Here is a 23,531-nt window from a genome sequence, read left to right on the forward strand (position 1 = left end):
CGCCAAGGGAGTAAAACACAGAATTCATTTTTCCTCCTTTCCAAATACATTCTGATGTATTGTATTAACATTCTTGCACTGAGATTTCCTTTTATATAAAAATGAGAAAAATTACAAGGTATGACAAAAATGAAACAATTTTAGAAATAATGCGTTTTGCATAAAGTAACTGAAATTGGAATTCTAAAGACTAATTGGATCTCTTATTTGCCAAGGGAGTTGGGTCTAGCTCATACACAATTTTCAAATCCATGCCTTTATTCATCATCTCTAAGGAAGTATGATACAGAGCACATGGAAGTGTCAAATATTATCTAGCCTATGACAATACTTAAAAGATATGCACTTAATTAGCACATTATACATTTTAAAGATAAATGTCATCTCATGGTTAACATGTTAGACCTTCATTACAGAGGCTTAAAACTATATTCCCTGGCAAAGGTTAAGCTTGCTACACAAACACCACAATCAATCATTTGGCCTAACTAGCACCAGTAATGACTCCGTAAGATGTTTTGTCCAATTAACTGATATTTCATATGCTAGCCACTTGCACTAGTGTAGGAGAAACCTAACTGTATAAGAGAAGCAACTCCCCACTGAACTTCGCCACCAAGTCAAAAGCTACTCATTTTTGAAGATTAAGAACCCAGAAGATCATTAAAAAAATGAAAGAAAAACAAATCTCCATGTAGTCACACTGTTTTGAATCAGGACATAGCCTTAAAGGATCTACTACAAAGCAGTCGTACACTTTCCAATTTACATCAGTGGAGAGTATAGCTGCACTTAATCAGGACTGACCCATCCACAGACAGTGAAAAGTATACAGTGGTGCCTCGCAAGACGAAAAGAATCCGTTCCGCGAGTCTCTTCGTCTTGCGGTTTTTTCGTCTTGCGAAGCAAGCCCATTAGCGGCTTAGCGGGCTTAGTGGATCAGCTGATAAGCGGCTTGGCGGATCAGCTGTTAAGCGGCTTAGCGGATCAGCTGATAAGCGGCTTAGCGGATCAGCTGTTAAGCGGCTTAGCGGATCAGCTGATAAGTGGCTTAGCGGATCAGCTGTTAAGCGGCTTAGCGGATCAGCTGTCAAGCGGCTTAGCGGATCAGCTGATAAGTGGCTTAGCGGATCAGCTGTTAAGCGGCTTAGCGGATCAGCTGATAAGCGGCTTAGCTGTTCAGCTGATAAGCGGCTTAGCAGATCAGCTGTTAAGCGGCTTAGCGGATCAGCTGTTAAGCGGCCTAGCGGCTTGGGAAAAAGGGAGGGGAAGGGGGGAAAACCCGCAGGAACTCGCAAGACATTTTCATCTTGCGAAGCAAGCCCATAGGAAATTCATTTTGTGAAGCACCTCCAAAACGGAAAACCCTTTCGTCTAGCGGGTTTTCCGTCTTGCGAGGCGTTCGTCTTGCGGGGCACCACTGTAAGCTACTGGAGGAGAAAACAGTTCTTCTGTTCCCAAAGAACTGGTACAGCAGAATGAAGGGTATGTTAGGAGGTAAAATAATAGAAAGCCTCTATGGCACAGTGGAGAAACCTATCGCCCTCCCATGTGGTTAGACCATCATCCTCGACCATTGCTAAGAGAAAGAGAAAACAGTCAATGATATAGAAACTTCACTAGTAATTTCAGTATAAGATGATTTCCCATAAACAGATCATTGCTCCTTTTTTTAACCCTTTCTACCCTCCACTACCTTTCCCTCAGTCCAAACAGGACGGCCTTTCTACTTCACTCTGCTTTGCTATTGCAAAAAGAAAACCACTGTTACATATTTACAAGATGTGATTCAAAATGGTTTTAATCTCTTGCTTCCAAAACAGGAAACAAAATCCAACCATAGACTAAGGACAATCCAAGGATATCCCTACTTAATGAAGTACCTCTTGAAGTACCCAAGAGATGCAGTATAAATACAATTTGTGGGTAATTTAAATTTGGGATAAGACATTTAAACATTGTTTCTGAAATCCTTTGGGATTTTGATTTTAAAAAATGAATTCTCGAAGTAATAAAAACATATTGGAAAGTAGATATTCAAGCATTCTGATTGAACATTATGCAAATCTTGCTCTTTTATTTTCTTCAAAGTCAAGTCTACATTTAAAGGGTTTCCAATGGTGAACCCTGAACTAATATAAATCGGGTGATTTTTCTATGTACAATTTCTCATTCTTAGCTAAGCTAATTTTGAATGAAGCGGAAGGGCTAATAATTTGTGGCAGGCAACAAATAAGCAAAGGGCTAGGAAAACAACATTCTGCCTAAACATTTCCTAAGCTTTGTACAGTATGAACAATATTAGCAGACGCAGAGGAAAGAGGTATTCGCTCCAAATGAAAGCTAAGTTTATAAATAAAAGTAAAGGATAGCTGCCATCACTGCAAAACCTACATCCTCATTTGAACATCATGGTAAGCCAGTTTGTCCTAAATGATTTCACAGCGTCTATCTCCTGCCACTTTCGTGCTTGCACAGTTCAAACTAGCCATGCTATGTCTTGTTGTGTTGTATGAATACGGGCCGTGGTTTGTCTCAAACAAGGGTGGTGGCAGGGGATCCTTTTGATACCTATCTCTCTTGAAAAGATGCTTCATTTGCTTGTATCTGTAAGTGAAATGAAGCTTAAGAAATGTAAACTTCATTTGCTGACTTTCATTCCTTTACTTCTCCTGCTCACTTCCTCTGTCTGTCATTCCCCTTACCTAATTTACACTACCATGTCCTTCAGACACGGCCCTGCCTTATTATTTTATGACATTCCATAAAGCAAGGTGGCTAACTAGATATTGTGACCTCTAGAAATTGTTGGGCTCCAGGTTATCACCCCGGACAGAAAGTATCAGCTACAACCGCAGTGCTCTGTGTAAATGCAAACAAATGAGCAAACTCAATATAAATCATGAATAGATCCTGCAGAGCAAGGATGAGGAATCTGGGGCCCTCCAAATATTGTTGGGACTCAGAACTTCCCCCAGCCCCAGACGGCATGGTGGGGGTTGCAGTCCTACAGCAATACAACAAGGTCACTGGCCTATGGCAGGTGTGCACACCTTGTGCCCCACCAAGCTAAATGTATTCCGGCAGCCATGTCATGGAGCTAAGGAGGGGAATACAACTTTGGCCTGCTTGTTGTTTTGCCAAGCACATGTCAGGCACAGCTACTGAGCTGTATTTTGCCTGGAAGGTCACCCAAATGGTGCATGTTTACACTTCACTTTACTGCTAGAATTACAATCACTTTCATTTACTTATTTTGCAGCCGGTTTTCATTCACTCTCAGCCATCCTAAGATGCACTTTCCTGTGAATGGCTGGGAAATATGTATCTATTTCCATTTTGAGAATTTGTTCAAGTAGCATAAGAAGGCCGTGAACGCAGCTTACCTCGAAATGGATCTGATAAAATCTAGAGAAACACTGCATTTGTATCTTGGTCCATTGAGCTGGTCATCGTGGCCTACTAATGAGAGGAGCTGTAGCGTCACAAGAGAAGTGATCTAGAAAAAGAAAGGGGGGGGGGAGAAACATTAATTGGCTTTACGTTAATCAGGGCAGCCATCACCACATTAACAACATACCTTTCCGACTGGCTAGCTGGTTTTACACAGCAAAGCACCTGCTCAGGTCTAAACCAAGTTTTAAGACTGGAGAGACAAAGATGGTCAGCAAATGTAAAACTCAATTAACTGAAACAAACAATAAAACACAGAATTGAATAAAACCCCAAGGAGTTAAAATTCTAGAGGCCTAATTGCTCTAGCATTGTGGGCATCCTATGGCTTGGATGCCACAAGGAGGATTTTGTTGGCAAGAGTGCCATTGCCCTGGCTGTGGCACAAACCAGCACTGTACTCCAAGCTGCCTCTCCCGCAGCCTGTTATTACCTGTTCCCCTAGTTATAAGATGTAGGCCAGACTTCCTCAACATCGGCCCGCCAGATGTTTTTGGCCTACAACTCCTATGATCCCTAGCTAGCAGGACCAGTGGTCAGGGATGATGGGAATTGTAGTCTCAAAACATCTGGAGGGCCGAGGTTGAGGAAGTGTGATGAAGGCAAAGTCACACCAAGACAGAGGCATCATGTCCAATCAAAACTATTTGTCCTATTAGCTGGCATGGAGAAATGACTTGGTAAGTGTAATAATTTAGTAAGATATCAGAAAATTCTGTTTAAGAACTTACAGCTACAGTATAGCAGCTATAAGTTTTGTTTTCAGGTGCAAGCATCCTATGTCTCCTATCTTTTGTTTTGTTTTGAGCGTATTTCTTTTGTAGAAAACAGAAATGAAGCACATTTAGACATGTTAAAGTACAACTTGTTTTATTTTTTACAGTTAAGTGAGAAATTTGCTTTTCCACGTTCGATAAAAGATTGCCAATTTCTTTATATTATTTTTCTTCTTTTGGCAGTATCTTCTTACCATTTTTGTATTCCTTCAAACTGTAATCTAAACTGCCAAAATGAGAAATGTCAATAATGCCAAGTATTCAAATATATTGTCAGGGTCCCTTTCGCTTAGTTTGAGAAGAACCCCCATTATCTATTCCTAAAATTATGTTTGAAATTTCTCATTTTAAACCAGTCATTCATTCAGCTAATGGAAAATTATTTAGGATCAAAGAAGAGGTTTCTTTTAAGGAGATAAACTAAGCCCACACGAATCGTCAGGGCTGGAATGAGACGCAGTTCAGCATGAAGAAGCAGAGCTCCACTGTCAGTGAATTTTTTTATTCAAGGAAACGGCATACAACTCAGCAACACTTCCCAGTGGGTCTTGCCAGGACTGAAGGTCTTCCAACCTTTCTAAGACTCCTCTTCACCTGGATGTTTCTCAAACTGTGTCTGCCCACATCTGACCTCTGTTCCGCTCTCCTCATTAACCTGCACCTTCTTGGAGACCAGGAAGGGAGGGAGCTTGTTATAGCAGGAGAGGGAGATTCCCTGGATTCCTCAGCAGTCTTTTGACCCCCATCCTCTGCTTCATCCCTGTCGAAGGCTCTTCCTGCTCACTAAACGCTGTTGCCCCTTCAGCATCTGGCACCTCCTCCCAAGCTTCTCCCCTGACCTTTCCACAGTGTCCCACCCCCAACCTCCGGCTCTGAGCCTTCCTCTTCTGGGGTTTCCTCAGCTGGTACTTCCCACCACTCCTTGTCATCCAGCCAGTCCCTGACGCAGGGTGGGTTGTAACAGAACTTTATAGAACTTTTTTAATGGTTTGGAGGCAATAAACGGAAGCTAAATCAAAAGAGTGCCTGGTGCCTACTTTATAAGGTATGTTCCTAAAGTGGTTAAATGTTTTGCAGCTACACTCTTTAAAAGTATGTCTGAGGTGAAGGAGGTGGGCACCAGGAATCTGAGTGCACTTGACCGTTTGGTTAGATCCGTAATGTGCAGAGGACTTGTCTCTTTTATGCACTCTTTGCTGGTAGACCTTCAGTCCCCACCCTGTTCCTCTGAAATCTGTTGGAGAGATGGATCTTGGAAGTGAATTAGATAACGTGCAAGGGGGGAAACTATTGCTTACTCCCCCTTTTAGATTCACATCCACAAATATCAGAGAAAATTCCTTCAAAATAACCCATTGATGGTTCTTGACTCCAGTTCGTCTTGCACGAATATCGTATTAACTGCCATTTCTGAAATATAGTTTTCTCTCAATGTGTGCAGATTGCATTGTTACAAAGACAAAATTAATTAAAGTGCTACAGATTATCTATTAACATATTTACATATAGTGGAGCATGCTCAACGAAGTCTGACAACTGACCTAGATGAACGTTTTAAAATGGGGAGGGGAAGGCCACCAGGAAGATCAGATTAGTATGAGAACCAGCAACCTAAAATAAAATTGTGACTTATCCAATCCAAGAAAAGTGAGCTGCATTTAAGAGTAAATGGGACAAGTTAGTGACAGCTAATTTGAGTAACACTAAGGTCAACAGAGTATAAATATATCTAATTTCCTCCAGGCTTGTTCTATAGGGCTTGGAAACAGCAGTATTACCACACAGGTGGTACAAGGTCACCTCAACTTGGTCACCTCAACATTTTAGTGATGTTTCCACAAAGTGATTGTATGCGTGCATTATACTGTTCACCAATTAAACTGTTCAGATACTTTTACTAATGTAGGAATGTGTTATACTCTGCTGGTTTTTGCTATATATAATCTTAGAAGTCTGGATATTCACATTTTAAATTATTTTGCTTATTTACAGCAACAAATCTCTACAAGTTTACAAAATAATTGTCCACAGAACACAACTAATGATGCATGCCTAGTGCTTTAGAAAAGGAAAACAGACAGAAATGGGCCCAGACTGCTTTTCAGAAATTACTTTTACTACAGAAATTTTCTTGTATGCCTCCTAAATTTCATAGGGTTACTTTTTCTATTAAAAAAAAGGTATTTTGAACCCCTAACGTTAAAGAGGAAAATTACTCTTCATTCACTCAGGCCCTTATTCAGTCAACGATGAAGCATAATGGAGTAATCTGTTATTACAACTGCTCTTTTACACCCAGTGCACCATTATTGGCTAATCATTTTTGCAGGGTATGCTTGCAGCTGGCCTCTTACACTCCGCGACTACCGATGAAAATAGGTCATATTCCACAGCAGGAATGGCATGAGGCTCATAAAAGCTCCCAGCAAACACACCAGCTTAGATGACTTGGAGTTGGAGCCATCTAAATATTAGGGAGAATGCAGATTCAAAAATGACCTTGCTGTTGCATTACAAATGTGCCAGCCACTCTGTTAACAACAATGGGGGGCGGGGGAACTGTGACAAATTTCCTCTTCTTTTCTCCAAATGCAGTAAAATGGAACAGAAGGTCAGTATTGTAAAATTGCTCCCTAAATCTTATGGCTATAAATCTGAAATGGTGTCAAACCTGGATATGAAATTTCTGATTAACGTTTTAAGCAGAACATGGTAGAGTAGATACAAAGACTTTGGCCATCGCTTACAGACAAGGTTACTTATCTGGGTAAACTGCAGCCCTAGTCATCTGGTTTGATTCACGCAATTCTGGAGTAATAAAAGCTCAAGATAATTCATACATGAAAAGTATCTCGCGCCCTGTTCGTTCTCCCTCTCCCTCTCCCCCCCCACTCACACACAAACACACATACACCACCCACCCACCATGTTAATGAAGCAAAACAGTCTTTCCCCTTCTGAGCAAAACTGGTAGGTTTCTTTATCATTTGCTGTAATGGATGGAACTTCTGTGAAAGGTAGGAAAAAAGTAACACATCCCAATTAATGCCGTATCTGTTTACCATGCTGAAGATTTATCATAGTCCAAGCTTACCCAAAGAATTCTGCTCAGGGTGCATTAAATAATCATGTGCTGTCAAATCAACACAAAATCTCAAGCTTCACCTGTGACATTCTACCCACAATAAGGGAGAAGGGTAAGAAAAAGGAGAAACGTGAGGCTGAGGTTCAAACCCAAAGTCACTATGGATATAGTCCTGGAATGAGCAATTGAACATGCCCTCAGTAGCGAAAATACTGCATAAAATTAATATGCAGTATTATCAGCAGCCATGTTCCTTCAGCTCTGCTTCTTGCACCCAAAGTTGGGCAGATCGGAATCCCATCTGAAGATTGGGGAACTAATCTCTGGGGGAAAATCTATCTCAAAATTCAAGAGGAAATGACTTGGCTCAGAGAAAAAACATTGCACTACATTAGGAAAATGATAAATGCAATGTCAAACTAACTGTGCCCCTTGGTAGGGGACATAAACTCCCAAAGTCTCAATTGTTACAGAGCTGTTTTTCCTTTGTGTCATGTACTATACTCACAGTATTTCATTGTCACTGTATACCATAACACACATCTATCTACAAGGACAGACTTGAAAATAGCTTTAAAATGGTATAACCTTAGATATATATATGTTTAAAATAAAGAATCTTTAAGCAGCAAATAACTAGAATATTATATACTTAATATATAGAGATTTCTCATTCATGAAATGCAAGTATGAGAAACATGCCTTAAGGAGGGAAAGAAAATAGTGTTGGGACTACTAATGGAAGAAGAGGCACTGGCTTGCACAATAAATGGCTGTTGAGTTTTCAATTGGAAATGTAATCCAGTCAAATAACCACTGTGGAAGAAAAATTATAGGCAGAGGTGCTTCGTGTTCATTGCCAGCATGAAAATCCAACATTACTTGGCGAGCAAAAAAGAGTGAACAGCTGAGAAGGCCGGGTTTCGTATCTAACAAACAAATACAGATAAACAAATTTGGGTATGCATTGATTAAAATACAGAGAATGTAGTTTAAGCTCCTGGCTTGTTCACATCTAGTAACCATGGTTTCCTAGTTTTGACCTAACTAGAAACTATGATTAATGGAAGATTTGTTGGCTTATTACAGTGTATGAAGGAAGGACAGAATGAGCAGCACGAAGACTGAGAATGGGCAAAAACTGTCCAAACCAGACCTAAGTCATCACATAAACTTTGCAAGGGGCTTCCAGAGAAGAAAATCAAACAATTATTTGTGCTGGCTGTAGTTTGCTGTTATATCTCAAAGCACAAACCACAGTCACTGCTGTTGGTCTGTTACGAAAGATGGTACTGTACTATAGAGAGATGACTTGCTCATTCTCAAGAGACAGGAGTGGGGTTGTGAAGCTGGGTGCTGAACAGATGGAAAAACAAATCGAGGCAAGCAGCTCTAAACCATGGCTCGGCATGAAATCTGCATACAGCCACGGTTAAATACTGATACAACGAAAGTATGGACATGAACCAGGGTTGATATCACAAAACTCCTATGCTCTAGATTTTACATTCTCTTATGTTCACACATCGTTTTAGTTCTTTAATAGATCATTCCTTTATCTGCCACATTTGAATCCTGGGAAAATAAATAAATACATCACAGATTATTGCTTTTTTCAAAAAGATAAAAGAGAAGAGGGAGCTGGCTGACTGACAGGAGAGCTATACATAACTTGAGTGAAGAATGGCATTGGGAGACCTATAAATAAGGTACAGAGTTACAAGCACAGAGCAACTGTCTGATATTCTATAATAAAATACAAACAACAGAAAAGTTGTGTGGTCATTTAAGGCAGATATCTCCAACGTTTTCAGACCCAGAACTCACTTTTAACCTAAACATACATTTGGGGACTCATTTCTTAATCATTTACCATATACCGTATTTTTTGCTCTATAAGACTCACTTTTTCCCTCCTAAAAAGTAAGGGGAAATGTGTGTGCGTCTTATGGAGCGAATTCAGGCTGCGCAGGTATCCCAGAAGTCAGAACAGCAAGAGGGATTGCTGCTTTCACTGTGCAGCGATCCCTCTTGCTGTTCTGGCTTCTGAGATTCAGATTTTTTTTTTCTTGTTTTCCTCCTCCAAAAACTAGGTGCGTCTTGTGGTCTGGTGCGTCTTATAGAGCGAAAAATACGGTATGTGCACAGTGGTAGGGCTCCTGTTGCAACCCACCTTGGATCAGGACACAACACTTTGGATCAGACTGAGACCCACCAGTTGAAGACCAACAATTTAAGGCAAATCACTCTCACAAGATCTCTTATGGAGCAGCCCACAAACCCCAGAACAGACATGAAACATGCAGAAAGCAGAAGCAAATCAGATGTACTGTACTTCAGTTGCCTAAAGAGCACGTAACTCCGTTTGATGAAAGGAAGTGAATGAAAGCATATGTCACAGGGGAAGACATAGACTGAACACCATTGGGAACAATATGGTACCAGCATGAAATAACAGTTGATTCAACCTGAAGTTTTAAAATTTCTTAGGTGTATCTCGGTCATATTATGCACTTGTCTAATTCCAAAGGTTAAAAACATCTTTTTAGACTTAATTACAACATGATTCTGTGCCCCCAAGACATACTGAAACATACTCTACAGTGAATATCACATCTTCAGTGTTTTCAGTCATTCTGCACTATCTTAAAACTCTCAACTGTTTGCAGTGTCATCTATGTTCAGCTTTTATTACTCTTTAAAAAGCAGTGCAAAATTAGTCTTTTGGCTGCATTTGTACAAAACCCACTGCTGCTGGTACTTAAGTTCATACAGATGTTAAAACCACTAATATGTAGCAAAAAGCACTTTGAAAACCAGATGTCATTTTGAAAACACATTTCAGACAGAATGTGCAGAACTAGCCTCTTGGAATTAAATTCAATGATGCTTGCACAAATTATGTTGGCATAAAAATCCACTTATGTAGTGAGCAGCAAAGCTAACCTATGCTGGGGCGGGGGTGGTACTGACTGTTTCTCTAAAAACAAAACGATGTTTTTAAAATATATAGTTTTTTCTCACAATCACTGGTGAGGCGTCCTACAGATTAAGAAATATGGAACAGGTAAGAAAATACCTTATATAAAAGGCTAAGATCTGTCAGTAAAGCAACACTTAAAGATTACTTGGAGTCTTGAGTCCTTAGTAATTCAAACCCCTGAATACTTAAATACAAGGCTGCAATCCTATACCTCAGGTTGATCGCTCAACAACTCCTGGCAATGATAATGGGTAGATCACAGCTGATCTTTTTATACCCTGAGTATCTTGGGAGTTGGACATGCCTGCTATACAGTGGTGCCTCACAAGACGAAATTAATCCGTTCCGCGAGTCTCTTCGTCTAGCGGTTTTTTCGTCTTGCGAAGCAAGCCCATTGACGGATTAGCGCTTTTAGCGGCTTAGAAAAAGGGGGGGAGGAAAAAACCCCCGCAGGAACTCACAAGACATTTTCGTCTTGCGAAGCAAACCCATAGGGAAATTCATTTTGCGAAGCACCTCCAAAACGGAAAACCCTTTCGTCTAGCGGGTTTTCCGTCTTGCGAGGCGTTCGTCTTGCGGGGCACCACTGTACCTATATTCTATCTGAGAATAAGCTCTGTTGAAAATGCTTCCTTCTGAGCAGACATATGTAGAATTGTACTGATAAATCTGATCACACACACAACTTTAATGAGGACCGCAAAATATTCCGTCAAGTGCAAGATGTGTCACAGAGGGTGTGTGGGTACTGGAAAGGAGTAAACTCCTCTCCCTTGCAGGTACCTCCCCATTTCCAGTTGATGGCATCTAAGCCATGTGGCAGCTGTGGAACAAATAACTGCAAAGGAAGGAAACATCTCAACGCAATGTAGATTCCTCTCTGCTTAAAGGTGCATGCGAGGAGGCAAAAGAGAGGAAAGAAAGTATGTCATTTAATACACAGCACCATCCCCAGAGTATAGGAAAGTACCTCTACCCCAGCCTTTCTCAACCTGTGGGTCCCAGATGTTGTTGAACTACAACTCCCATCACTCCTAGCTAGCAAGGCCAGAGCTCAGGGATGATGGGAGTTGTAGTCCAACAACATCTGGGGACCCACAGGTTGAGAACCGCTGCTCTACCCAGACCTTGAAACTCAGGCTTAGCTACTTGATATTAAATAGAATAAAAAAGTTGTGTACACGCCATCAATCTGTCAACCATGACTCTAGAAATAATTTGGCCATAACAGCGATATAAGATGCTCTGAAAATCCAACAGTAATATGCCCTACTCTAGACCTCTGACAACACACTGTCAAAGGGCAAGTCATGACAAAAAAAAATAAAAAACCTATCTGAAGCTTCAAACACCATACAGAGAAAGAACTTGGGAATCCAAGATTGTTTCAGGTAATTTGTTATTCTCACATAGGCATACAAAACAGCGGGGGGGGGGGTCCACACACTTTCCAGTAATTGTACTATTCATTAAAAAGTGTGGTAAACAATATTCATCCCATTACTAGCCAAGAGGTGGGCTTAAAAACTGGACTGAAACCACGCTGAGTTCTCAGTATAAAATAGGCTTCAAATGAAAATGGCTGCTTTTTATGAGACCAACAGAGGTCATACTTCACCCACAATGTTCAAAGGATATTTCATTTACCGGTTCACGGTCAAAGATGTCAGACTGACTCCATCTGTTAAAGTTTAATCAAACCTCCACCAGTGTTTCGCCTGATTTTTATGAATTACTAATTTGTAAAGTTGTCAATTGTCATCCAGTATCCCCTACTACTATTCTTCATTTTCTCTCTCTCTAAAGTATCACCATTATGGAAACAGTACTAAACTTTGTCATCTTTAAAACCATAAATATCATCTCCTTTTTCACTTATTAATGAAACCTTTCCTTTCCACATTATATCTTCAGACACTGAAAATTGAGAAGACAGCCCAATTTTCATAACATTTTCAGATAGTTAACATTAACTCATCCAGATTCATATTCTGCACCTGCTTATATATTCTCACTGATTCATATGAGGCTTATATATTTCTTTTAGATTTGTTGTTTAATATTTATTTTATTCATATTCTGCTCTTAGGTAGGGTTCCCAGTGGTCTCACATCCAGATTACTGATCCACATCTCTTAGCTTTAGTAATGTTAATGCTTAACTGTTTCTAGAATCCAGTTATTGGGACGGTATACTTTTTTTCTGTGCCAATGTCTTTAACGCTACAGAACTTGATGTCTAGATACCTTAGTGCAGGTGTGGGAAACTGTGGCCCTGCAGATGTTGCTTAGAATAAACCACCCATCATCCTTGACCGTGAGATGAGGCTGATGGAAGTTAGAAGCCCAACATCTGAGGGGCTATATAGGCTCCCCAGTCCACCTGTCATTCACCAAAAAAACAGACAGCTTACACATGCAAGCCTATGTACCTGTCACTACGCAGTTGTGAATAAGAATGCATGACAGCATGATAACATACTGGTTTTAATGAGACAGGGATGCGGGTGGCGCTGTGGGTTAAACCACAGAGCCTAAGACTTGCCGATCAGAAGGTCGGAGGTTCGAATCCCCACGACGGGGTGAGCTCCCGTTGCTCAGTCCCTGCTCCTGCCAACCTAGCAGTTCGAAAACATGTCAAAGGGCAAGTAGATAAATAGGTACCGCTCCGGCGGGAAGGTAAACGGCGTTTCCGTGCGCTGCTCTGGTTTGCCAGAAGCGGCTTAGTCATGCTGGCCACACGACCCTCGGCCAATAAAGCGAGATGAGCACCGCAACCCTAGAGTCGGCCACGAATGGACCTAATGGGGTCCCTAATGGGGACCTAAAGGGACCCTAGGGGTCCCTTTATGTTTACATATATCAAGGTAGTATTGGGATTCCACTATTTATGGAGGCTGGAAAAAGCAACCACTGTTGTGGAAATGGCCGTTGGATTTGAAATGGCTTCTGCACACTAGGGTGACACATTTTGGCATGTTTAGCTTCCAATATGGAAGGACGAGAAAAGCTACTTATCCCTCTTTGATTCAAATATTAGATGTAACATGCCATCATGAATAGTTATACATGTTTAAACTTTAGAGTTTTAATCTTAAGTGGAGCAGAGTGCTTTTAAGTTCAATTTCAGGCCATGGTTTATTTTAGAATTTTCACCTAGCCTCTAACTGAATGCAATGATGCATCCCCGAGTAATTATACCACATACCTTCTTTAAAGCACGGACATATTGACATCATTAGAAGACTATAGAAAACTGGACATGCTTCTCAATATTAGGTCTTCATCAGCACACTTCTAAACAAAATTACATTTGTGCAAAAATAAGCTTAGAGTATACAGCTTTCATTTTCTAAATGGTGTTAGAAGCATGTGTTAATTGCTGTCTATTTTAAATGTATGATAATTAAATGTTGAAAGGGTATTGATCCAATCTGGCACAGGGAAGCAAGATATTAACAAGGCCTAATTACCCAATACCACCCACACACCAACAAGAGCTGGCTGCTTATGTGTTTTGAAATACAGATTTTTAAAATGCTGTATCACAGGAAGACACACACACAACGTGTGGGAGCTTTGTTTAAAATGTGACACTTCAACATAGAAAGAACTACCATGTGCTATTTCCTCTCTCAATATTTCCAAAACAAATTAAAAATAGGAAAAATGTTTTTGATCATACAGCATCCCTAATATTTTCCTATTGATCAGCATACACTGATTATGTGTACATATACATTAGATTATGTGCACATAAGTTAGTTATGTATGTATGGCTATCTAAAAAAGAAACAAAGAGGAAGAAATTAAGAACCAATGTGATCCAGACAGACAACTGGAGAATTAAATTGCTGGCTGACGTGCAGCTTAGCCAAAGTTTGCTTGGGTTGGTCAACTGCAGGTCGGACTGCAAAATGGCAATGATCCACCCAGTTCTTAAGTAAAATCATATTTTAAAAGATGCTGTTTACATGCATGGAAAATAGAAGAGAAACTGAAGGAGAGGCACCCACCAAAGTTCATTTGCCTATGGCATTCGTTAAGACCTCCCAAATCATAGAAGAAGCATTATATCAAACCATTACAAAACCACCAGAATTCCTAATATGACTTGTTAAAGTGCACGTTTCTATGGAGATAGGCAGAGCTGTAGAAGCCAGAGACACATAATTAAACTGAATTCCAGATAATTAGCATGTTGCATCCAAAACATCAGGAGTCCTGTAGGCACCTAACATTTTGACATGAGTTATTATAGGTTACATATTATGAGAATTAAGGTCCAATTCTGGACAACTCTCACTGAAATGTGTGTAGGCAGCATGCAGCAGTAGTTCTTGGTGCATTAGTCTCTGAAAGCTACCTGGCTTTATCCACAAAGAGCTCCAAGGCAAGGATTACTGTGTGTACTTCCCTAGTGTACTTTATAATGCATAATAATAATAATAATAATAATAATAATAATAATAATAATTTATTTATATCCCACCCATCTGGCTGAGTTTCCCCAGCCACTCTGGGCGAATCTCAATCGAGTATTAAAAACAATACAGCATTAAATATTAAAAACTTCCCTAAACAGGGCTGCCTTCAGATGTCTTTTAAAAATAGGATGGTTGCTTATTTCCTTGACATCTGATGGGAGGGCATTCAAAATGAACAAAAACTTTTTACCTCTTCATTTTACTCCCATGCACGGGAAGAAAAATACTCCAGCCAAACTTGCAGAGTGTTTTAAATATGCTGGCAAGGACTATTCTTCATCAGCAACCACCACAAAATTGTTTGGCCCTGAAACACACACAAGGCAAGAGCAAATAAATGCTTTAAGGCCTGGAACTTGGTTGGGACTCCGAACTAAGATTTTGTGTTTCACTTGCCAATCTGGGCATGAAATTCCTTTTCAAGGGAGTCTCCTGGGTGCAAAGAGATATGCTTGGGCATAATTCTCATTAAATAATTATTTTTTATCAGAGAGCAGCAGAAAGACATTGTGTCAAGTAGATTCACCAAAATGAAGTTCAGACTATGACAGAAGTCGGACAACCAAGAAGATACTGGAAGATGCAAGTTCTGTCAAGGCCAAATGGCCAGAAGCCTGAGCCTATGTATTTTAATGAAGTCTCTGCCGTCCTAAACCCTAGGGAAGTGATACCTGCATGTAGTGTTTTCCCTTATAACTGGAAAAAACGGACTTGGTGAGCCCACCTTGTTACAATCAGCACGAGCAAGGGGTATAGGAACCAGACATTTCTTAAGGTGCACATGTATTCTGCAGGGGTTTCACATTAATAGCAACCACTTCTAAAGTAATAACCACCTTCCGTGATGTAAAGCTCTTGGTCCCGCTTGTACTAATTAGCCATGAAATATTAATAGCAGTTTAACCTCCTCATCTCCTTAAATACACAAACACAGCACATAATTGGAAGACAATTGAGAATAGCCTCTCAAATGAAAGCCTGTTGAAAAGCAATCTACTTGCTATCAGTTGTCCACCATTCCATTTATTTATTTTTTTGCAAAAGCAGGTTATGACTATCACATAAAGGCACGAAACTCAACCAGCACTTCATTTCAACAGTTGCTATTCTTCAGGTGCTACTTCGTTTGTTGGGATTCCATCTGTTTAGAACACATTCCCCTTCAAAAAGAATACTTTACGAATGCTCTTCAAGTCTAACATACGTAATGTATGCATTTCTCCACCTTAAATGTCAATAAATCAATAAATCTCCCCTAAAATTCTACCGTAGGCATCCCTTTCCTGTATTTCCCAATTGACTTGATCTTCATGTGCCATGTCCACTAACTTCTGCAAAGCACATACAAATTGAGTTTGTGACTTTACCCCTTATTTCCAGACCAACCGTGCCTTACAAAGCTGTTGGCAAGTGTGACATTAATCCCGCCACGTGAAAATCCCTTGCAGATGACCAATTTCTATGTAGCTTTTCACTCACACAAGTCAGTTACCAGAGGAGGAATGACCGCTGGGAGGAGTGCAGAAAGAACAAACTTCATGGTATACCTGCATGAGCATAACAGGACACCTTTATCTGCCTAGCTGTAACAAATATGTCTCTCCCATATTGGACTCTCAACTACAACAGGCGCTGTAACTAACACTTCACCTCCAAAGCTGCAGTCGTCCACTCTCTCCACTGCACTGACATTCCAATAATGACTCAAATCCCCACATGCACAAGTGGGGGGGGGGGGTTAAATGAGATAACTACTTTGTTCATGTTCTCTTTCCTGAGCGCTTCTGTAGAACATGTGAAATGGTTCATAATGGCTAGCAGAACAGAAATAGTAAAAAATGCAGCGTGGCCTTAGTAAAGTATGTCTTTCAAGAATATAGCCCTGAAACACTTATTGCTAAGCTTTCTCCCTCCCCCCTGCTCAATCACAAGGTTGCTTGATGCAATTTTAATTTGCACTTCCGGATGTAGTAATGTGGTTATTTTCCCCACCATGTAACTAAGGCAAAATTCATGCAAAGAATATAAAGTATGGAACAATAAAGTAGAAATACATATGAATATTCACTGAAACTTCAGTCTAGCAGTTTATTATAGGCCTGGAATCCAGCTGTGCTTATATCTACTTATATACTTGCTGACTATAAAATAGTCAACATGTGGGCACATCTGAAAAGATTGTGTTGCGGAGCAGCAACCAATTCACATTTAAATCTTGAATGCTATATGGGACACATTCCCTGGCAGTCATTCTTCAGACACCTGTAAATGCTTTGTTTGCGCACAAGACATGCAGAAAAACAAGAATTTGTTTAATTTGGACACTTCTGAGTTTTAAAGAGACACTCCAAAAAGCAATGAGTTTTGTCTGAAACTTCTAGTATTTTTTCCTTTTTATTATATTAACAATTATAATATTTTTAAAAACCAAGCAGAAAACTGCTATATTTATATAGCAATTCTTTGCGTATCTAATTTTTTTCTGAAGAAACAGGAAAAGAACACTTATGGTGTTAAATCAATGCATTTATAAATATGTTTGGAGAATGATGAGTTATGTGGTTCTATTTAAGATATTCAGACTGTGGGTAGTTAGTTTCCATTAAGAATGAAGATATGCAGGTTGGGAGCGTATCTCTAGAAGTAGCATTGTCACTTGAGGTGTGTGAAGGAGCACCTGTCTCAATATCTGTCATTTGTTATGAGGAAGAGATATTAGGTACCCTCCAATTATCGGACAAGTTGATTCACCTTGGACTGTTGCATCATGTCATTCACTAGAAATGTGGTACTGAATATATGGAGGATATAGGAAGCTGCCTTATATCAGGTCAAACTATTTGTCCATGTAACCCAGTACTGTCTGCTTTGACTGGCACCAATTCTCCAGAATTTCAGGCAGAGATTTCTCCCACCAAGTGCTATCTGATCCTTTTAACTGGAGATGCCAGCGATTGAATCGAAGAACTTATGCATACCACTGAGCTACCATCCCTGGAACTAATATATACTGGACGTGGGTGGTGCTGTGGGTTAAACCACAGAGCCTAGGGCTTGCCGATCAGAAGGTTGGCGGTTCGAATCCCCGCGACGGGGTGAGCTCCCGTTGCTCGGTCCCTGCTCCTGCCAACCTAGCAGTTCGAAAGCACGTCAAAGTGCAAGTAGATAAATAGGTACCAGTCCAGTGGGAAGGTAAACGGCGTTTCCATGTGCTGTTCTGGTTTGCTAGAAGCAGCTTAGTCATGCTGGCCACATGACCCGGAAGCTGTACACCCTCGGCCAGTAAAGCGAGATGAGCGCCGCAACCCCAGAGTCAGACATGACTGGACCTAATGGTCAGGGGTCCCTTTACCTTTACCTTTTATACTACAAAACACATAAAGATGAAGCTTCCAAGACTATCAAAGCAAGCCCCACAAAAGCCTAGGTTGTTGTAAAACAAACAATCACACAAACAAGAGGTTAGCTGTACACATACATTGAATCCCATTCTGCTTACAATGCTACCAACAACAATAAAGTTAAAACCTTACTATCTTTGCTTTTAAGATTTTTCTATAAATGTTAGCTTTCAGCACAGCACACACTTTCTGCACATTTCCCTCTCACTATTGAATTCCCTTCCTCACACTAGCAAAATTAAAGTCAGTGGGGGAAGGAACACATCTCTCAGGTTCCCAACAATAACTATCAAGGTTGACAGACGTCAGTTCTTCCTCATATGTCTTGAAAGTGAGCACTTCTGTGCAAGTACAGCAATTTCAGCAGTGGTTAAAGATCATTTTAATAAATCAGATGTTTAAAATTTTAATCGAGAGCTGTTTAACATACAGTATGCCCCTTTTTATTTATAATTATGTTACAACAGATATAAATTCAATAAAAGGCTAAACCTACATTTTTGATCTCAAACTGAAATACAGGCCCTTTATCACACAAGCTAAAGCCTGTCTTTTATGTAAACAGATACAGTCAAATATTTATTTGTTTCTTTATTTAGAGCACTTATATTCCAAACCTCTAGTACAAAGATCCTTACAATACATAAAATCACAATTCCATGAAATGAGTGCAAAACCACAAAAGAGAAAGGGTCAGCAGCTAAAAAACTGATTCTAGAGTTGCATAAACATTGCATTTAGAGTTTAGTTTCTGACTCAGGCTCTAGTCACGACATCACAGAAGACACTGACCCCTGTTGTCTCAAAAGGGTCATTTCCTGGGCCATTTATTTAGTACTGTTTATTATGTCTTCCAGTTACTTGATCTTTGAAGCATGTTCAAGCAATCTAGTTTTGAATATTTATGACTATCAAAGATATTTACTTTTGCTATTGTGGAAGGACACTGTTCTCTCCAGTAACAAGCGGCCCTTTCTAAAACAGTTGGCACCTCATCTTGCTTAGCGCCTCTCCATATGCAAGGGGGTCAAAACAAAAACAAATTTCACAATCACAACACACCTTTTCTCCAAACAAACATAATTCTGAAATTTCTGTGTGTGTGTCTCTCAGTCTCTCTCTCAATATATTTCTGATTTATCATGGGGCATGGTTAACAAGATTACCCTGCACTACCTCTTATGCATTAGCAACACCAAATATCCATGTGAATTAGAGAGTATAATAGGTCATTATGAAATTTATCTTACTGGTTCTATGGTACAACTTGGCTGGGAATGAGTATTTTATGGCATTTTAATACATTTTTATTGTGTTGTAGCCGATTTTTGCAGCTTAAAAACTAAATACTCGGTCTATTCTGTCTATTTTAAAGTCACATAAATTTTGTTAAACAAATACCACTGCTTAATGATTGCCAAATGCTGTGGTGGAGGGATATCAATAACACGTTCCTCAATATATTGGAAAGAGAAATGAAAGTGAGTAAGGGAAAAGGCAATTAATCATGGAATATTCCGTTTTTATTACAATTACTGTATCAAAGGCAAGATTTAAAGCAGAACAGAGGAAGTAAGGATCAAGGTTAATGCCTACTCTGAAGAGAATTTACATAAATTAGGCTGTGCTACTGAACTGAGAGGCTCATTTTGCCAATTTATTCTATGTGAGATCACAGAAACCAGTGACAGAAAATTTATATTTACAACACCTTCCCTCTTTCTCCCTCCAGACACATTCACAATATTCAAAGCTATGCTCTCCTTTGAATCAGAATCATTTACTTGTTCCAAATCTGAAGTTCCTCAATTTTCTCCACCCCTTTGGATTTACAACCTCAAAATGTTTGTTGAGACAACCATCCTCACGTAAACAGCAAAAGTGCTTTTTAGTTGAACTAATGAAAAACAGGTCATTAAGCTTCGGGGGGGAAGATGAAGGCCACCATCGTTCTTCGTTTTTGTTTTAAACCCAATCTATCAACTGGAAGCATAAGCACTCAGAGACCTATTAGACAGCTGAAGAGTTTTCATTAAAGACACCTGCCTTATTTATTCTGTATTAGGTGTCCGGACAAGATCACCAACAATGTAGTCGAAGAGCGCTAACCGTGTAAACACAGAGGCCGTCCTAATCGACACTCAGCTGGGAAGGACACATTGTTCAGATGCATGACATCAGAACGGAGCAGGTGCTAAGCTGGCAGGTGGTAGAAAGCTGCAAGTAAGCGACATAATACAAGCTATAAAAAGGACTTCAGTGAAGAGGCTTCTGTGGGATGCAATAGGGATATTTTCTATCAGGACACTCCTGTTTGTCAATGGACAAGAAGTGAAGCGCTTCAAAAAATGTAATCCCCCCGGCATTATCCATGCCTCTCATAAACCTCCCCTCTCTTTGTCATAACCGTTTCCACTGCCAAATTGTAGACTGCAAGGTACCATCAGCTCTGCTTAGTAGGAGTGTCCTGTACCCTGATAATGCTGTTGGTCCCTCCTGCCACTTTGCAATGGGTGGGTGTACAAACGATGACTTGAGTCTTTCGTTTTCATGGCCTCCCAGTCTCCATACAACCCATCCCCGAAACTGGCAGTGAAGATTGCATATGCACACGTCTGGGCAGGGTGACAGGGATAGAGGCCAAACAGAATATTAAAATTTAAGAATGTTAAAGAAAGGCAACAAAACCTTGCTGTATTTGGGTAGAATATGAGGTTTTAACTTATGGAACAATTATTCCAAGCAGGTATTTAGTTTTGACACCAAGAACCTCAAAGACTGAGATTGAGACCTAGTCTGGTGAGGAAATGAGACTGTGGTCACTCAGTTCTCAAATCTCCTCCAGGCACCAAAGGAAACGTTAAGACTTGTCCTTGCAACTGTCAGGTAATTTGAAGCATTTGGTTTGGATTGGCCTGATATAAATACTAAGAATCTGTATCTTCTTCACTTTCATGGTCACAGATCAGTATAATAAGCCTTCTGCCTTAGATCTATTTGCTATATCCCAAAAATAATCCGAAGGATCCTGGGAGGAAATAAACTAGAGATTTCTGCGATGATCTTGTGTTTTTTTTCTGTTTTTTAGAATATTTTGTGTCGTAAGGTAAAGGTAAAGGGACCCCTGACTGTTAGGTCCAGTCATGGCCGACTCCGGGGTTGCGGCGCTCATCTCGCTTTATTGGCCGAGGGAGCCAGCGTACAGCTTCCGGGTTATGTGGCCAGCATGACAAAGTCGTTTTGGGCGAACCAGAGCAGCACACGGCAACACTGTTTACCTTCCCACCAGAGCAGTACCTATTTATCACCCCGTCGTGGGAATTCGAACCTCCGACCTTCTGATCAGCAAGTCCTAGGCGCTGAGGTTTTACCCACAGCGCCACCCGCGTCCCTGTGGTGGTACATACTTTTAATAACAGAATAAATAAAATTATTCCCCAGTCTCAAACTCAGTTATGCATTCCCATGATCTCAGCACTGAACTTACAATGCCAAACAAACAAGAAACTCAAGGTCCTCCACAATAATTCAAAGACATTATAAAGCCAACTTTGACTACTTCTATTTTTTAATGTGAAATTCAACAAGGAAAGGGTTTAAGTAATGACTCAAGCAAGTAATGAAGGACAGAGTTACTAAATCAAGAAATGAGCGAACCCATGTACCCTAGAGAAATATTTGCATGTGAAATAAATTGTTCCTAAGCCCAGAAATCACTATGTCTGGGTCTAATTTATATTTCCCCCTGGATTGCCTCTCAGTCACATATCTCAGGTCAAGATACACAGTCTTAGATGACACTTAAAATAGTTTTACTAAGATAAAAAGGTATAATCAAATTTGAACAGCAGATACATAACTTATAAGGAATGCTCACAGTAAAAATAATTTAAAGAGAAAAAATGTTCGATCAGATAATAATTGAAATAGTGTAACCTTTTAAAAGCATTAGTTATAGAGGTTACATATTATTTCCTAAGAGTTACAAAGAAAAAGATATAACCAAAATTAGGCTTCTCTAGGTGTGAGAATGTCTACTCTTGCCATATATTAAAAGCCTTTTTATTCCCATTAACCACAAAGTTATAATATATGTGGGTCTAATTATCCAAATGAGATTTAAGTGGTCATAATACAGATAATCATGTAGTTTCCAATTACTCTAAATCCATTAATTTCCTTATTTAGCAAAGCCACTGGCTTTGCAATTTCCATTTCAAAGGTCAAGCCTACCTGTCTTATAAAGGCTCAGGCCTTGTACTGTGCTGTCGCTGTGCTACTTATTAAATTGTCTCAAGTTACTCATCCCAATTTTTTCCTGCTACAAATATATTTAGCTGAACATGATACATAGGCCTTCCTTCACGCTGTGAATTTGACTAGGGTTAGAAGTCCGGAACACTTCTAAAATAATAGCTGCTTTGGCTTCAGTTCCAGAATGACTGCGACTGACCTTAATATTGGAATATTTGGATATGTGCATATCATTCTCAACATAAACTCGCCACTCTATACTTGCAGGCTCCTTCAGTACCAGATCCCTCACACATACTCTCTCCCTGAAATAAATATGATTTTTTTGCTGACATATGCTATAGTTTTATCAATACAGTGCACACAAGTCCTAAAAATGAAAAAGAGAGAGAGAGAGAGAGAGAGAGAGAAGGCTGCCATGTAGGCAATAAAATGAAACCAGCAGGTTTGCTGAAAAGCGAACCAGCAGTGGCTTTTCAAAGTGCGTAGAGTAACACCTAAACAGTCTTGAGATATATATGAAAATACCTCTATACATGTGAGTAATCCACAGTAGCTGAATTTGCCCAATGCTGAGATTCAAAACCACTCTATCCTTCCAAAGGCATCAGCTATTTCCTGGCAAACCATAAACTATAATCAAGGTTTGTCCTGTGGCTTGTGATATACTATTTATGGGCAAAAGGGGTAATATTTACACCTTCTGTTTCTTAACCCAAATATTTTTTTATTTTCATTTGGATAACAGCATCGTCTCTTAAAACATTTGTTTATATGTAATCATACAGTATGTATTAATAATGTTTAGAATTGCACAAAAGACCAAATGCTGGTATATGGGATGAACACTATAATCTGAAGATTTAAACACAGAATTATTACTATTAATCTGTTATTAGTGTTCCGTCTGTGGGTAGCAGCAGGGTAACTGAGATTATCTTCCTTCAAATACTTAACGCGGCCCCATTAGGTGCTCTAGGAAAATACTGTTTAAATGTGGGAAGCCACATTTGCATTCTGTCCATCTGATCAATCAAGCACTGCCTTAAAAACACTTAAGCTGTTAATTGCGCCAAAAATGCTGCTATGAATC

At 39.8% G+C, this 23,531-nt stretch overlaps 1 protein-coding gene across 2 annotated transcripts in view; it reads right to left on the reverse strand.

Annotated features, from left to right (window-relative positions):
* The window catches only part of ORC5 (origin recognition complex subunit 5), a 68,216-nt gene that overhangs the window by 1,825 nt on the left and 42,860 nt on the right, over positions 1 to 23,531 (reverse strand). The window contains exon 14 of one of the 2 annotated variants that reach the window (XM_081927826.1): positions 3,387 to 3,499. In XM_081927826.1, coding sequence (XP_081783952.1) covers positions 3,387 to 3,499 — 113 coding nt within the window. Of the gene's footprint in view, positions 1 to 3,386; positions 3,500 to 4,798; positions 7,038 to 23,531 lie in introns of those variants that run through there. The other variant, XM_081927827.1, reaches the window with a different exon arrangement.

Source organism: Podarcis melisellensis (genome assembly GCF_964234715.1).
Source record: "Podarcis melisellensis genome assembly, chromosome: 10".
Taxonomy (NCBI): domain Eukaryota; kingdom Metazoa; phylum Chordata; class Lepidosauria; order Squamata; family Lacertidae; genus Podarcis; species Podarcis melisellensis.